The 16,440-nt window shown below is 51.4% G+C and overlaps 1 protein-coding gene across 5 annotated transcripts in view; it reads right to left on the reverse strand.

The window, feature by feature from the left end:
• The window catches only part of Abr (ABR activator of RhoGEF and GTPase), a 201,001-nt gene that overhangs the window by 7,560 nt on the left and 177,001 nt on the right, over positions 1-16,440 (reverse strand). For all 5 annotated transcript variants that reach the window (XM_027426695.2, XM_027426696.2, XM_027426697.2 and 2 more), the window contains 2 exons: positions 1,067-1,126; positions 717-826 (listed from right to left, as the gene is read on the reverse strand). In XM_027426695.2, the coding sequence (XP_027282496.1) occupies positions 717-826; positions 1,067-1,126 (170 nt within the window). The remainder of the gene's footprint in view (positions 1-716; positions 827-1,066; positions 1,127-16,440) is intronic.

The following is a 16,440-nucleotide window of genomic DNA, read 5'->3' on the forward strand; positions in this document are numbered from 1 at the left end:
GGCTGTGCCCTCTACTTCCTCCACAGCACGCCTCAGCCTCGGGCAGCTTTAGCCCCATGGGGTCAGGAGTCAAAGCAAGGAAGGCCTGGGGAAGAGGCTATCCCATTCCCTAAAGATGCCTGCTGAGGTACGGCAAGGAACATGGGTGGGAAAAGTTTCAAAGACTGGGAAAGAACATCCCATTGCATCCAAATGCTTGTGGGTAGGGAAGTTCAGTGGAGAGCACTTCTGTAGCAAGTGTGAGACCCTGGGGTCCCAGCCCTAGCAATGTAATAAAACAAAAATGCTCAAGGGGAAAGGAAAAACAAAGAAGGAACGCCATGGGGAGGCTAAGCAGCTAGCCCACATGATAGGGTAGGTCAAGACCTGGGAACAAAGTGCCCAGAGGGGCAGAGTGACCTAAAGGGTGTGGCCCTTTCCCAGCCAGCCACCCTCTGACTCCAGCTTACTGCTGCCAAGCCCAAATGTGGGCCCACAGTCACTGTCACTTCTTGTTTATTGCAGGAAATAGACACTCTGGTTTCCCCCTGGGACTGTCCACTGTTTTCATGTTGGACTACTTATTACTAAAGCATCCTGGAAGTCATTTCTGGCCTCCAGCTGCTTGCCTGTGGTGACTGACTGATTAAACTGCCGGCACGGGCAAGGGGACGGAAGGTGGCATTGTGGCTGGCACCCAAGTACCAAAGCCACTGGGTCTCCAAGGCAGCACCTACTTGGTCACCACGCTGATTTTCACTCCAAAGACGCCGGTCTGCTTTTTGGATGGGGTCCTCTTCAGGCTCATGTCACGGCTGGTAAATTTCATGGAGAATTCCACTTTGATCTGGTCAGGGGGTGGAGTAGGTACAAATCCCCAAGGGCATGAGTGTCACCAAACATAGGGCCTCTTTACCCAGGACTGTAAATAGGGCTACCCTCAAGACGGCAGGGTTCCATGCACACCTGCAAATGGGATGGGGAAGGGTGTGGCCAAAGAGAGGACACTGGTCTGAGGGAGGTACATGCAGCCCATCGCCCATGGAAGAGTGGCAGGAGATGCCCACCATGGCTCAGATGTCCTTACCCCATTCATTTCAATCACATCCGTATGCCAGTTCTTGGTTTCCACAGTCTGCGGATCCAGCTGAGGGGGTGGTTGGGGATGAGGCAAGGAGGACAGGTTAGAGCCCAGTCAAGGGTGGAAAGGCAGAAGTCTAGATGCTGACCTTGAAATCAACTTGTTGAAGTAGCTTGAGCCCACAGCCCACCCCCCTCCCCCAGTCTTCCATAGAGAAGGACCCCTGATCCCCTGATTCCCTGAAGAGGAGGCCACTTCCATGAGACACCATGCTTGTCAAACTGTGCTGGCTCCTGACCACCACCTTACAGTTAAATGAGTCTTGTCACCGCATTTTACAGACACAACAACTGCACACTAAGAGCACAACACACAGTACACATGTATATGATCATGGAAAATGAGGGAATACCAGAGCTTCCTGATTTCCTCGAGGGCCTCTAGCCCTTGGCACCTAGCAGAAGAATATGGTAGGTGCCAAAACCACACTATGCCCATGCGTTATATCCCCAGCTACCCCACCCCAGCATACTTTGAAGTCAACATCTCAACATTACTACGGCAAGTTTAAGTAGCTGTAAAGAACATCATTTCCAGGATAATGTAAATATTGACATCTTAAAATGATGACATCACTCTTTAAGTGTATGCAGTGGAATCTAATTACCATAGTGATTCAACACCCACCATCATCCATTTAAACACAAGAATGAGCTCATCTTTTGAGGTGACAAGACCCATCTGGCAACGTCAGGAGCCAGCGCAGTGTGATGGGCACAGTATCTCACAGAAGTTGCTTCTACTCCTTCAAGAGGCCAGAGCTGATTCAACTCTCCCTGACCACTTTTATCCTTGGCAAGTCTCTACACCTTCAGGGATACATGTGCCTCTAACAGGTCACTGTCCCCAGAGAGGGAAAAAAAAAAGATGTGTGGGTCAGCCCAGGTCCTTCCTGCGTCTGTCACTGTGAGTCTGGGGCTATTCCTGGCTGGCTCCGGGCCCGTGTCCAGCCCTGTGTCCAACAGTGAGTTCCTTGCACAGAGGAGAAATGGGATTGAGACTAGAAGGAGAATGCATCATTGGGAGAACCAGTACACACATCTTCCTTGGGCATAACCCCTGCCCGAAGGATGGCCTCCAAAAAAGACAGCTACCAGCATGACTGCTGCCTAGGCTCTCTCATTCAGAAGGCTTGCGGCCAAGGATTCTATTGAGTCCCAACAGAAACCCCAACTCTGGCCTTACTTTCCTCAGCCTCCACCCTCTCAGCTTTTGTCCTTAAATCCCTGATGTACAGCAGCACAGCCTGCTTTCCCCATTTCTTTTCTGCATCTGGACAGCTGGGTCTTAGAGACAGGGCCTCTGTTTGCCCTTCCCCAGCTGACCGAGACAGATGCGTCCCTTGCTTTGGAGATTTCTGAGACAGGGTCTTGCTAGGTCACCCTGGCTGCCCTGGAACTCTCAATCCTCCTGCCTCAGCCTCTGAGTGCTGAAATTCCAGAGGTGCGCAATCCTGCCTGGCTCATGACCAATCCTTTAGAAAGCAAGTCTTTCTAAGTACCAGCAGAAGCCTCAGGCTATTTTATTTCATGGTCTAGCTGGGTTCACCTTACATCCCTTTCCTGTCTTAGTATCCTACGACCTGGCACCTCCTCTTGACAGAGCCAGTGGTCCCCGACCCCTAGAGTGCCATCTGGACATAGCCTGAGTTTGGAAATGGCAGGGATCAGTAGTCAGGGCTGACCTGAGGTTCCCATTCTATCTCATGAATTTGGGTGGGTCACTGAAGCTCCACAAGCCTTGACTTCCTCACAGTGGTAGCCATGCCCACCTCACAGGGCTGCCTGACAGAATTTGAGCATTCTGTGTAAGTCTAAGACTTTGACAAACCCTTTGCACACACATCTCAGTTAATCAACAAAACCCACCACTGCGATTTAAGCCTTCACAGTTGTTCCCATTCTGAAGACGAGGAGAGAGACTTAACAGTACAAGGAACCTGCTGCCCAGTGTCCAAGACCTAGGGACTGTGCGCTGGGTGGAGTCATGTCTCCTTGACTCACTCTCTTTACTCAGTCTGTAGGATACCATGCAACATGCCTAACTTGACACCTGAACTTTGGAGTGGTAGCTGCTGGCACCTGGTTTTCTCAGAAGAAACACCAGGCCTTTTGGTGTGGAGTTTGGTGTCTAGCTGCTTCTAGAACAAACTTCCCATTTCCTCTCTTCCCTACACGAGTCTGTTTTGCTGGGAAGTTTTTGTTGTTGTTTGTTGAGACAGGGATTCTCTGTGTAGCTCTGGCTGTCCTGAAACTCGCTCTGTAGACCAGACCAGCCTTGAACTCACAGAGATCCGCCTGCCTCTGACTCCTGAGTGCTGGGATTAAAGGTGTGCTCCACCCACCACCCCCAGCTCCTGGGAGCTTTTGAAACAGGTAAAGCCCCTGCTGATGCTAAGATCTAGCTCTACCTTGCTCTGGGTTCACATGTTCCAGCTTTTCTCAGGACAGCTGTGGATAAGACGCCCTTTCTTGTTTTTGAGTTCCCACCACTACCATGTCCTTGGTTCCAGCCACAGGTGTGGCCCTAGCACCCCCTTAGAAAGACCTGCCCGGCTTCTTGGTGCCCTGTCAATGATGCTCAGTTTCCCAGGAGGCCTGCAGCCTTGAGAAACCAAGTCTATTTCAGGATGTCATTTAAATACAGAGAAGGGAGGGTGGGGAGCTGAGAGGGACATGGCACATTTTCCAGAGAAATGATGCTGCCTAACTTGCTGGGACTATTTATAACCCCTGGGAACTGTGGACTCTGCTATTTCCTGATTAGATTAGTGGTCAGGGTGCAGGAGCCAGCCCCGGGGACAGCCGTTAGTCCCAGAAGACAGGTGCCATCCGTGGGTCTCAGGCACAGGCACTGAGTGAAGATGTCAGACCATCTGAAGGAGAAAGGCAGAGGGGGCTTGTGAGGGGCTGGGTGGGGGAGATCCACAGGTAACGACTGCAGTGAGGCTCCTCCAGGGTAGGGCTCAGGTAAAAGAGAAACAGGTCCTAAAACACCTTAGAGGAAGTTATTAAGCAGTGGCCTCATACACATAGCAACACAACTGTCTGTGCAGTTAGCCTCAATCCCATTGTGGCCACACATTCTGCCCTCTCCCTTTAGACTACTGTCCAAGAGTACACCAGGCCACGAGCCACATAAAGCAGGGGCTCTGCTAGAATCCCAGTTAACTGTCACTCCTTTTAGATCAAAGTGGCCTTGTATTTAGGGTAGGAAGCACCAACATGGTCTTAGAAGGGTGAGGCTCAGAAGCTCCAAGGATAGAGACACTCTGAGTTTTGGGAACATCCTCAGAAGAGGAAGCCCTTCCTCCCCAGGCCCAGCTTTCACAGGCCCAGGCGAGCGACCCGTCACTTCTTGACCACTTCCCTGTGCCTGGCATTTAGGAAGCACAAAGCAAGTTTGTGCTACTCTTACCACTGGAGTCTCTTCCTATTGTCTATCAGTTGACAAAGCCATCTTCAAGCCTGCATCCTTCTGACTGCTGAGCCATATCCCATTATGCCACTTGTCTTTTATCACCAGCTAGACCACTGGGGAATGATGACTGTTGTTGCTTCACCTTCTAACATGCCCTCATGTGGACTGTTTAATCTTCAGTAAGAGGCCTGTCTATTAGCAGCTGGGGACAAACAGAAAGTCAGAACCAGCCACCTCTAGTCTCGGTGGAGAGCGGCAGAGGTGTGAGCAGTACTGAGGAAGCAGTGCCCTGGCATGTACTCGGTGGCTCAGTGGACGGACGATGCACATCCCCGATAACAATGTTCAGTAAGGCTCCAGGTCTCCACCTCTGAAAGTGAGTCCCCTCTATCACTGCTACAGCACTTGAGACCAGAGGCTCCGAGAAGCTCAGCCTTCTTCTGTACAAGCCCCTGACTTCCTGCCCCCGGGGCTGCTCCTGCCATTCCTACCATTCCTACTTTACTCTGCCTGTGGTCTCCTGAGACTGGGACCCAACCTCGCCCTTTTCTGGAAAGGACCAACTTCCCACAAAGTCTTAGAGATTTATAAAAATGAAATGCTCTTTAACAAGGGCAGTAAATCCAGTGTGCTAAAGCTGCTCTACTAAGAGGCAGCGCAGGAGCACCGTGTGACTCAAGAACCTCGATAAAGCCAGCTGCTGATAGGCCCTAAATGAAAGGTAGTCTGGATGTTTCTGAGGGTCGTTGTGTACTGTGTTTGCTGAGGGTACCATTCCTATGGCTCTGATACCAAGGGCCACAGTGGCAGTCTCAGGCTGACTTTCTCTTGCCTTTAGTCACAGACTTAGGGCTGGATCCCTTGGGAAACTAAGCCAGCCTGTCATTGGGACATACCACAGGCTTGAGAGGCACAGCAGGGCAGGCAGTGGGGAAAGGGATCTGCCAAGAGACAGCCTCGCCTTCCTGCAGCAGGGCACTTAAGATTCTGTCAACGTGGCTGCTGAGCTCAGGGAAGGGCAGAGGAACATGCCTCTATCCTGCCTTCCAGCTCAGCAACTGGGTCAGAAAAGACCAGGGTCAGGCTCAGGAAATTGTCACTTCATCTTCCCAGTGGCCTGGCAGTCTCACTGTGAAGCCCAGCCAACACTGCCTTTCTGGCTCTCTCCCTCTGGAACAGGTACATCAGGGCCAGCCAGGCTCCTCTGAAGGTGTGCTGTGGCCACAGTTTGTCCATCTCCTCCCAAGCCAGCCACAGGTGAACTAAGCTGACTCCCTATTCTAAGATACCCAGATGAGGCCCCTATTGCTCCTAATTGCTTCCCCTCCCCCTCATGAGAACTTTGAAGTTCCCAAGGCCCACATATGGAAGGGGTTTAGCAGTTCTGAAGGAGGCTTTTATTGAAGCCAGGTTAGCTTCTTAGTTCCACGGCAACCTGCCTTTTCCAGTGTTCTATCCAGGGTACTCAGCCTTTCCTGTGTAGACCTCACTCTTAGCTTCTGGCTAGGCATGGCTGAACTTTGAGGAGAAGCAGACAAAATTCAAAACTGGGCCACTTCTGGACCTTCACCTTTCCCCTAGCGCTGGGGCTCTGCCAAGACCTTCCCTACTCAGGGCCAACCTGAGGATTTCACTGCAGGGCCAAGCTGCAAGTGAAAAGCAAGTATTTTACCCTGCTCCTGCCCAGGGTGAAGCTGGGGTCAGCAGGGCAGCAAGGGCAAGGGGCACCAGCCTGGTCTGGAGGTGTTCAGAACCAAAGCAATGGAGGCAACCCTCAGCTGTCTGAGGTAGTAGGCTTTCCAAAGTACACGTTGGCTGCTGTTGGAATGCCAAGGGTCTGGAAGACCACCATGGGCTCAAAGGTCTTGACTTGCAGTGGTTTCCCAAGAATTACAAAATCCTTTTCTAAAACTGACTTTACCTCCCCACCCTGGCTAGAACATTTTTTTTTTTCTAGGTACAGAGTGTACTTCTATAGTGAAAATGGGGACACTGGCAATTCCACTGTGCAGCTCTGAACAGACTCCTCTCCAGGCCTCACATCTGCTCCTAGTCATGATGACATACATCATCACCAGCATCCCTGTGACCACTGAGGTACAGCATGTCGGGCCAGGTGGCACACCCTACCCACAAAGCAGATGGGCGGGAACCTTGCACCTCCACAAGTTCCCATCTAGGTTATTATCTGGCTGCATGGCCACCCTGATAACTGGACATACGAGAAACAGCCACAGGGACTGAGGAAGTTCTGGGCTTCCTCCTTGGAGGCCACATAAGGCTGGTGGTATAGGTGGCAGCCTATATATAGAGCCCAGCTGCTTAGATTTAAGAGCCAGCTCCTCCACTAAACACTATGTGACATCATCTGGGTCATTCTCTAAGCCTCCATTCCCATATATATATAATAGCATGGCTAATACTAGCACTTACCTCACAGAGCATCTAAAGCTGAGACTGATGCCCTGCACCCAGGTCATGCTCAAAAAAACATCAATGTTACTAAACTGTGCTGAAAGGCTCTAGTGGCTTCCTTCTTGGTTGCTGACAAGTCCCTATGCCTTCAACTTTGTTCCTTCCACTCTGCATGACCTTTGCCTACTTCTGAACACACCTGTCCCAGGGCTTCTGTCCTGCTTTGTCTGGATGGCACTGTTCTACATCTTTCATAGCTAAACCCATGAAAGTTCATCATTTAAATTCTCCATGCTAAGCCTCCCAACCCTTCCTCTCTAATCCACTACCCTATTTTCTTTTCTTCACAAACCATCCAGCCTGAAATAACCCTACTTTTTGACTGACTTCAGATCAGGCCTCCTGGCCTGGGCCCCTCTATATCCTTTGGCCCTGCACACAGGAGGTACTCCAACATCCATGCCCCAGGATGTGGGGGGGGAGGGGATGGAGAAAGCAATAGCTTTGTACCAGGGTTCCTTCAAGACAGTAGCCAAACTGCCGTTTGCCTCTCTTCTCCCATGTTCAGTGAATGGCTGGCCATGGCCCACATGCATCCATGTGACCTCTCCCATCCAGACTCTCCTGCATGTGGAGAGTTTAAAGCTTAGGAATGGGAATTAAGTCCTAGCCAAGACCATCATGTGAGCTGGATTCACAGAGATCATCCCGTTCGGTTCCTTCCCTGCACTGATGCCAGGAAGAAAAGAGTTATCCAAGGTCTCACAGCAACTTAAGCCATTTTTCCAGGACTGAAAAAAATGAAGCCCCTTGGCTCCTGCCAACCTAGTGCACTTTCTCCTATAGAAGCCCGTGTCACACAAGTCTGGGGGTCCTACGAGGGGGTCTTCTAGAGTATAAGTGCAGCACTCAAGGCCATGATGGGAATGGGCACTGTGAGTACCACAGCACTGGCACAAGCTATAGTTAGGGTCACTGTCCAGGACAGAGATACTTGTAGGTTCTGCTGGGCTAGGGGACATTTCCTCAGGTACCTTTCCTTCTCTGCAGAAACCCAGGAATAGCTCCTATGACTCCTGGGGGACCAAGGACAACACACCTGGTCTAAGGCTCCTGGAAACCCAAGACTGATACTGGCTTTCTCCTGGGCATTGAGCAGGTCCCAAGAGCAGGGGGGTTGTGTGTTCCTTTAGGCCACCAGAGACCTGACAGAATGCTAGTGTTCTTTCCTGTCCCCAGCATGCTGTGACAGAGGAAAGGAAGACAAACAGTCCCTTGTTAGCTCAGAAGAGGGCTGAGTCCCTGCATCCTGGCAACACCCCCAGACAACACCTGCAGAGGTTTCAGAGATCCTTCTTAAAGCCCTCCATAGCCCTATCGTCCTGGGCCGGGGCCTTTCTATCTCTGGACACTACTGTAGCCCTGGGTGCCAGCAGCTCTGGCCTTTGAGGAACCACTTTGGTTGGCAGGCTCAGCAATCTCTGGTGCAAGGCCATCTAAAAGCAGGGCACCAAGCCCAGGAGGGCCAACTGGCCACACTGTGTATAGGATCAGACATGCTGGAGAGTACTGGAGAGGCCTGGCACTTACCTCATACAGTACCAAGAGCTAAGACAAGTTCATCATGAGCAAGGGCTTCTATCTCAGGGTGCATGAATCCTGTACAACAGCACATTGTGTACAGGGCAGCTCTGCATCTGCATGGGGCTACAGTACATCAGACATGCAGTCACGGACTCCTACTTTGGAGAGACAGTTTAGTGGAAAGGTAGAGAAAGTGGGGTAGATACTATTCGTGTGGTCCCAGAAGTCAGAGTTCCTCACTCCAGGAGGTGTAAGCACAATGGCTGTGTGAATAAAAGGGCCACAAAAACTCTACTTCCCTCCTGTTGGTCTGACCACAGTCCTGCCCCCACAGAGGTCTGGGAGGAAGAGGCTTGTAGGGGTCTCTAGTCCTTGGGGGAAGTGCTCTTGTTCTTTTGCCTATGGCTGAAGGAACACTACAGGGATGCAGTTGGGTCTGTGAATGGCAAAGGCACACAAAGCAAGTTTCTTCTATTTGATAATAAGGATTTGATTTAGGGAGGGTGGTAGCAGGGCAGAACATCAGGCAGCCACGGCCAGAGCATTTCTACTGCAGAAGCTTTTAATATCTCTCCTCCCTACCTCGTTCTCAGAAAGGGTCTTACTACGTAGTACAGGCTAGACACAGATATGTGGTGGTCCTCCTGTCTCAGCTTTGAAGACTGGGACTACAGGCTTGTGCCACCACACACAGTATTTTGGTCTCTCTTGATGTTCAGAATGAATCAATGAGCCCAAGACACATGTGTATCTTATATCCAGTACTCTTGAACCCTCAATGGCAGAAACAGCTAGGAAATGGCTATGTGACTATCTTGGGATGTGTATGCTGTATGCAAACCTGTGCTGAAAAGATCTGACAAGCTAAATGACACGCTAGAGGGGAGCTGCCTTGTCCTAACAATGGACTCTTCCTCTATAGTCCTCAAGCTAACAATGGAATCCTCTTCTATGGTCCTCCTACTCTAAGTCCCCCAGACAAGTGATCTCAAGGTACCCTGTATCTTACCCTTTCTCAGGTACCATCTCAACCGCCCCCCCCCCCACACACACACATACTTTTTTTCTTTTGGTTTTTCAAGACAGGGTTTCTCTGTGTAGCTTTGTAGATCAGGCAGGCCTCAAATTCACAGAGATCTGCCTGGCTCTGCCTCCTGAGTGCTGGGACTAAAGGCGTGCACCACCACCACCCAGCCCACCTCGGACCCTTTATGTAAGCAGGATGCAGTTAATAGCTGTCACGGAACAGGTATACTTAGCAACATCAGCCCCCTCTTGCCAAGAGCTCTTCAAAAGCCTGAACTTCTCAGACTCACATGGTCATTCTTTGTAGCAGAGATAAAGGCCCCAGAAGCCTTCCTTAACTTGCCTCTGCTCCCTGTACCTTCAATTCAGTCTGAATCCCACTTCTGACCAGTATGTGGTCTGAATGAGAAGCACCTTTTTTTTTGTCTTGGGTGAGTGACATTGGAAGAGTCTTGATTTCCTCACTAAACAAATGTCTCGGCCTGGCCTTGCTTCGGGCCTCTTACTTAGCCTCTACGATTCCCACAAGGACCCCTATTAAAACCTTTGGCTGTTCCAGGATTAGGAACAACCTAACAACCTAGACCCAGGCAGGATAGGAGGAAGTGCAAAAACCCTGCGCTTGCTCTACTTGAATATGATTGGAGAGAAGAAAGAAAGAAAGAAAGAAAGAAAGAAAGGAAGGAAGGAAGGAAGGAAGGAAGGAAGGAAGGAAGAAAGAAAGAAAGAAAGGCAAACTGAAATGCAAGTTAAATACTACACATCCTGGCAGAGCCCACAAAGCCAAATGCCACGTGTGTCCTCTGCTAAATGCTTGCACAACAAACCAACTACCAAGCCAGGGCCTAGAATGAGGCTTCAGCCCCAGAACTCTCCTTGCAAACAAGAGTAACTTATCCAGCACTGCCCCTAGGAGAGTCCCTCTCCCTCGCCTCTGTTCCTCCAGCAAACTATTTCACACTATTTCAAAGGCTCCATTTTAGTATCAGGACCTTTCTATCAGAACAGACATTTTAGCCCCGGTGTGAGGTCCCAGATGAGTCACCTTCTCCTCTCCTCCAGCTTTGGTTAGAGGGGAACAGAAGGCCACAAGTATCTCTGCATTCATGACATCAAATTCTTAGGGCATGGTTAACGAGTTAATAAGGTGGCCCCTCCTGCCAGGCTTGGCAGAATCTTTCCCCTGCCTCACCTAAAGTCCTGCCTAATCTCAGCACCCTTAGCCTGGCAGTGAGCCACTCTGAACTAAGTAGGCTAACTCAGCTACAGAGGGATGGGAAAAACACCCCTGCCTCCAATGAGGCAGGCTCAGGAGGGTGGATGTCCCTCTGTCACCTACAGTGTCAATGACACTGACACACTTTGTTACACAGCATGTGCTAGGGGACTGAATCACCAGTTACAAAGCACAGTCCTGCGCCACAACCGCCCTGCAGTCACACTGACACCAACGGGCTCAGCAGCCCAGCACCTGGCCGGCCTGCCACCCTCAGCCAGAGATCACATGAGAAACAGACTGCCAGATATCACTGAAAGCCAAGCCAGCCAATGAGTTCCTAAAGTTGCTTCTGTTCTGCCAGCCACAAATGAAAGGAGAACCAAAAATATGGCTTTCAAGTTTAGAATTTTAACCCTATCCACCAGGTACCCAGGGAGGCAGGTAGACTGCAAGGCTCTGACTGGCTAGCTTTCCGTCAGGAACCTGCTACAACAGTTTCTTGCCAACCTTGAGATTTGGGAATGATGTGCTCTGGGCTGGTGTCTGCTGGCCTCAGCAAGACCTAGGAGAGGAGGACGGGGTGGGGATGGCTCCAAGCTGCTGGTAACAGACAGCTGCCTCAGCACAGAGGGGCTCTGGTAGCTGCCAGGGCCAGTAGGGCTCTACTTGCTTGGTCCCCAGGGAGACTGAAGGTGACACAGGGGCCAAAACAGGATAGCTCAAGTTGCTGCCCTGACCAGCACTTTCCAGGACTGATGTCACCTCTACAGGGTCAAGTATGCCTCACTGGCCGGAGATCAAACCAAACAGGAGCCAATGGGCCCAAGATCAACCTTCTTGGCAAGTGCTTGGTTGGCACAGATCTTGGCTGAGGATCTTCCTCTAAGTTAATAGGGAGACTTGCAAGTCCCATCATAGACTCCATGTTTGTCACGAAGTTGAAGGATTACCAAGGCTGTGGCTAGCCAGAACCGGCACCCTGTAACAACTCAGGCAGTTGATCCGGTCTGCAGAGTTATCAAGAGCTTACTGTGTGCTGGGCACTGGGTCTGGCTTCCCCTTGGCTGCCTGAGGCCAGGGCCTAAAGCCAGTACAAGGCAGCCTGCCCAGCTGCAGGACAGTCAGCTTCTATCTCAGACATTAATCCCAATTCAGGTTTGGGGCTGTAGCAAGACCCTGTAGGCAGCTTACCCTGGCATAGTTTGGTCAGGAACCCCCTGGCATGCTGTGCGGGTTGCTGGATACCCGGTTGATGCCAGGCCAGCAGTGGTCTGGGTGGTCCCTGAAGACGCAGTCTACAGCCCCTAGACTCAGCAGATTACTCCCTCTCCACCACCAGTCCTTCCTCCCTGGTGGCAATGATTCTTTCAGCTTGCACAAAGAAAGCTCACATGGCAGACCATGCTGAGGTGCCCATCAGCAAAGGGACAGAGAGCTGATATCCATAAGAGATGGTGGGGGGTAATCATGCTTGTGCCGGGCTCCTGGGAGGACAGGAAGACCCAGTGAAGCTGCCTGTCTACTTCTATTCCTGAAAGCTCATATTCAGGAGGAAGACAGACAGAGTCTACTTGCTTAGGAGACAAACTCCTGCTGAGCGAGGGACAGACACAGAGAAGGCAGCCAGGGTTGGGGTGGGGGTTGTCATTAGCATCTATCACTAAGTTCAAGCCACTTCAAGCATATTCATACCCATATTCCAGGCTCTGTCTTGGGACTTCTGAGAGCCAGTGGGAGCAGAAAGCAGTAACGCAGAAGTAGACAGTCCCCAGAGCCCTAGCCGTCCCGCAGCCCTGCAACCCTTTATCCCTCTGCCACCCCTCCAGCCCTTGCTAGCACCTTATGGCGGAGCAGCTTACTGCGCACTCGGCCCCAGAGCCGGGCGCCTGTATTGGGCACGCGCTTGCTCCCTGGCTCCTCCAGCTGATCCAGGCAGCAGTGCTCCAGGGATTCACACGCTGACTTCAGGCTGCAGTCGGGCTGAGGCAGGATGTCCGTCATGCCGGCAGCCTGCCGGTCCAGCTCCCGGCAGAAATGCGGAGAGGTGCACAAGCAGAGCTGCTTAGCAGGGACTGTTAGTGGGGCAGTCCCGAGGCAGCAGTGTGGGGCTCCAGTTTCTCCTCTCCTCCCTCCCTCCGAGTCCTCCTCCTCCTTCCCCCTCCCAAGAGACTGCAGCCAGGAAGCAGCAGCAGAGTCTGAGCACACCACCAGGGCCCGGTGCCTCCCCTCAGGCAGCCTGCTGCCTTCTCAGGTGAGCTGCAGCTCCCGGGTGTGCGCCACAGCCAGGCAGACAGTCCGTCCGCACAACACTCCCGCCCCATCAAAGGAAGTGACTCAAAGAAGGATTAGGAGCTGCCCCTTCCAAAACCAGGCAGGCCTGGAGTTTAACTCTTGGCAAGCTGGGGCTCCTCCTCACCCACCCCCTATCTCTCCTTCCAGCCTTTACTAAATAAAGTTTGACAGGCAGCTAAGCACAAGCCAGTTCCTAGTTGTTAACTCTTTCACCACCAGGCTGCTCCTGGGGCTTGGGGTAGGGGTAGGTATCAAGGAAGCTTGAGGCTAAACCACTGGAGACTTCCAGTGGCCACAGTTGCATCGGGCTATGAAGAGCTGCCCACCTCCCTTGCAAAGGGCTGTTTTGAAATTCCACTTCCCTCCTCACTCAATTCCTGCCCTAAGGCAAGTTCCTCAATGCCAACCTGGTGGCAGGGCCAGACACTTGTCTATGCTCCCAAGCCTCCCAAGCAGCAGCCCCAGCAGGTATCAGGTTCCCGTGACCCTCACCAAGAACTCTGTGAAAGCATATGTGGTTCTAGTCATGGGTGTCAGACATGGAGGCACTCCTTCACTGCTGCTTTTAGCTGCAGCCCTATACGACTCACCAACAAAGACTTTTGCTCCAAGGGCAGAGGATGCCCAACAGCACAGGAGCAACTGCAGTATCTTGGGAGACAGAACTAGAAAGTGCTTGTTTTGTTTTGTTTTGTTTCCTGAGACAGGGTCTCTCTCATTGTAGCACTGGCTGGCCTCAAATTCAGATATCTACCTGTCTGCCTCCCCAGTGCTGGGATTAAGGGTGTTTGCCACCATGCCCAACAAGGCTCTTGTTCTAACTGAAGAATGAGAAATAACTCTTCTCAATCTAATCTTAGAGATAAGAGAAAAGCCAGAACCCTAGATGGCTAGGGTATATGCAATCCAGGTATCCTGGCCATCCCACCACTGTAAAGCTGGGCACATACAGGAAGGAAATGTGTATCCACACAGTGCCAACTAAGAGCCTTTCAATACTGCACTTATATTACAGTGCTGTTCATGTTTCCAGTTTAGAGTTGTGAGAACTGGGGCTCACAGAGAAGCAACATTCTGGCCTGAGGTTCACATACAGCTGTAGTTAGGAAGGGACAGTTAGGGCCCTCTAAAGCCCCCACAGGTTACAATCACTGCCTGGCTAGACTGTGGATAGCTCTCAGGATCTGGGGAAAAGTGACAGATTGGGGTATAGGAACCAATCCTGGCCCTCTGAATACCCCTGCTGGATCTCAATTAGTGACAGTCCTTGGGGTTTTCTATTTCTGCCCTTGGCACCTTTCTGGGAAAGGGTCAGTTTAACTGTAGGGCCAGCCGAGAACTGGTCAGAGAAAGACTGCTGTTTTGCACCACACGACCCTCTCTTTGCAGGGACTAAAAACTTCCCTTCAGCCTTATGAAGAACAAGCATTCCTACTTTACATGTGAGGGAATAGAGTGACTAGAATGAGATCAGCGCAGCGTCTCTGCCCTCCTCACTTAGAAGGAATGACACTTTGGGCAGTGCAGGTGACACTCTTGAGTTTTACCTGGGTTCCATGAGGAGGACCTGACTAAGTGCCTGAGCCTGGAGTAGGGGCTGAGAAATCAGATGACCCAAAAGCCAGCTATGACAAAGCTGCCAATCTGACGGTGACAGGGAGGAGATGGGACTTAACTCTCAACAGGAGGCTTTTGTGCACCTCTATGTAGCACATGAAGATGGAGGTGTCTTCTCTCTGACTTCAGGAAGCCCAGGGCTATACCATCAGGGCAGCGAAGATAAAGTACCACAAAAGTTGAGAGAAAGCTGAATTTCAGCTGGAGAGAATCAGGGATGCTTTGTGGAAATGAGGTACTACATGCATGGGTAAGTCACTCGCTCCATCCCTCCCACAGGTCCCTGCCATGCTCAGCATCCCCTTCACAAAGGTGCAATGGTTGGTTGCATAACTAGCTGGGAAGACACCATCTAAACTGCTCACCTCATTCACCTGCTGCAGACACACAGCTGGTATCTGGTGCTAGCTGGTTAATTTCAGAATGGCTGACACCCGGCTGCTTCTTTCCTCTAGCTGGGTCAAATGCCACAGAGTGCAGTCTTAGGGAATCATGTATTGCTCCCCACCACTGGTGTGTGGGAGAAAAGGGGCAGGATAAATCCTGTTCCCAAAGTCCTACACTTGTCTGTCTTAAGAACCCCAGGCTCAACACTTGTCTGGGTAAAGCAAGCTCTGATTGGATGAGCAATGGCCAACTGGTCTCCATGGTGACAAAGGTGCCTTAGCAGATGGGTAGCTGAGTTGGGAGGCTCTTCCCTGGAGATACTCAGCTTTCCTTTCCTCCCTAAGGACTGAGGCCTTTCTCTGGGGACAGCACAGATTTTCCTTCCCTTCTCTAAGCCTCATTCATTCCTTCCTGAAATTTGTGGCCTAGGAGCAGAGTGGAGGAGGGGGTGTACCACTGTCCCAGCAAGTTCCTTAAAAGCAGCTGTCTGAATAATGGTCTCTGCAGCCAATCACAGACAGACCTCATCTTTGCTTTACATAGGCTAGGCTCACACCAGTCTGGCCACCCAGGAAGTAATCACATCCCCTCCTGCTAAGTCCTCCCTGTCTCTTCAGCCACACCTGGCAGAACCGCCCCTGAGGACATGCAGGGCCCCCGTGTCTGGATAAACAGAGCTTGGGTGGTAAAATCTCACGAATGAACAGATGTTTCTGCCTTCAGAATTAAAAACATCCCTGGTGGACTGTCACATTTTTCCTCACCCCCTCCCTTGGCTCTTGGTCAGAGCAAGAAGTAGCTGATCCTAGGGCAAGGTGGGTAGGACCGTAGGCTATGTGTAGAGAAAGGGAGCCCTCCAAGTAGCACAGATGAGACTGAAACAAAACTGGGTTAAGTGATTGGCAGTGACATTGCTCAGGGAAAAGAGGTCAAAAGGGATAATGCCCAGCCCAAAACACAGGCTGGATCTTCCAGAGAGACAGGGTCTCCCACAGAGGGACAGGGTCTCCCACAGTACTACCTTGCCAACAGTTATGGTGGGATAGCTTTCAGGCAAGTCCTCTGGCCTATGAAAGAGGAGGAAGGCTCTTTTTCAGAACCTCAGAATATGGAGGCTGCCTCTCTACAGTGACCTCCGTTTTCTGAGAACAACTTTCATCTCCTTCCAGTTCAGACTGGAAACCCAATTCCTTGCCCTTGTCTTGTAGCTCAAATGCCAGCTCCCCACTTGGGGCGTCTCCACTGGGGGCTTAAGTGATAAGGGAAGCTCCCCCAAACAGGCTACCCTGAGAATCCCGGTGGAACACAGGAGCCTGGGATGAGGGTAGGGAGGGAACCTCTGAGTCTCAGAAGAGAGCAA

The sequence above is a fragment of the Cricetulus griseus genome, chromosome 7 (genome assembly GCF_003668045.3).
Source record: "Cricetulus griseus strain 17A/GY chromosome 7, alternate assembly CriGri-PICRH-1.0, whole genome shotgun sequence".
Taxonomy (NCBI): Eukaryota; Metazoa; Chordata; class Mammalia; order Rodentia; family Cricetidae; genus Cricetulus; species Cricetulus griseus.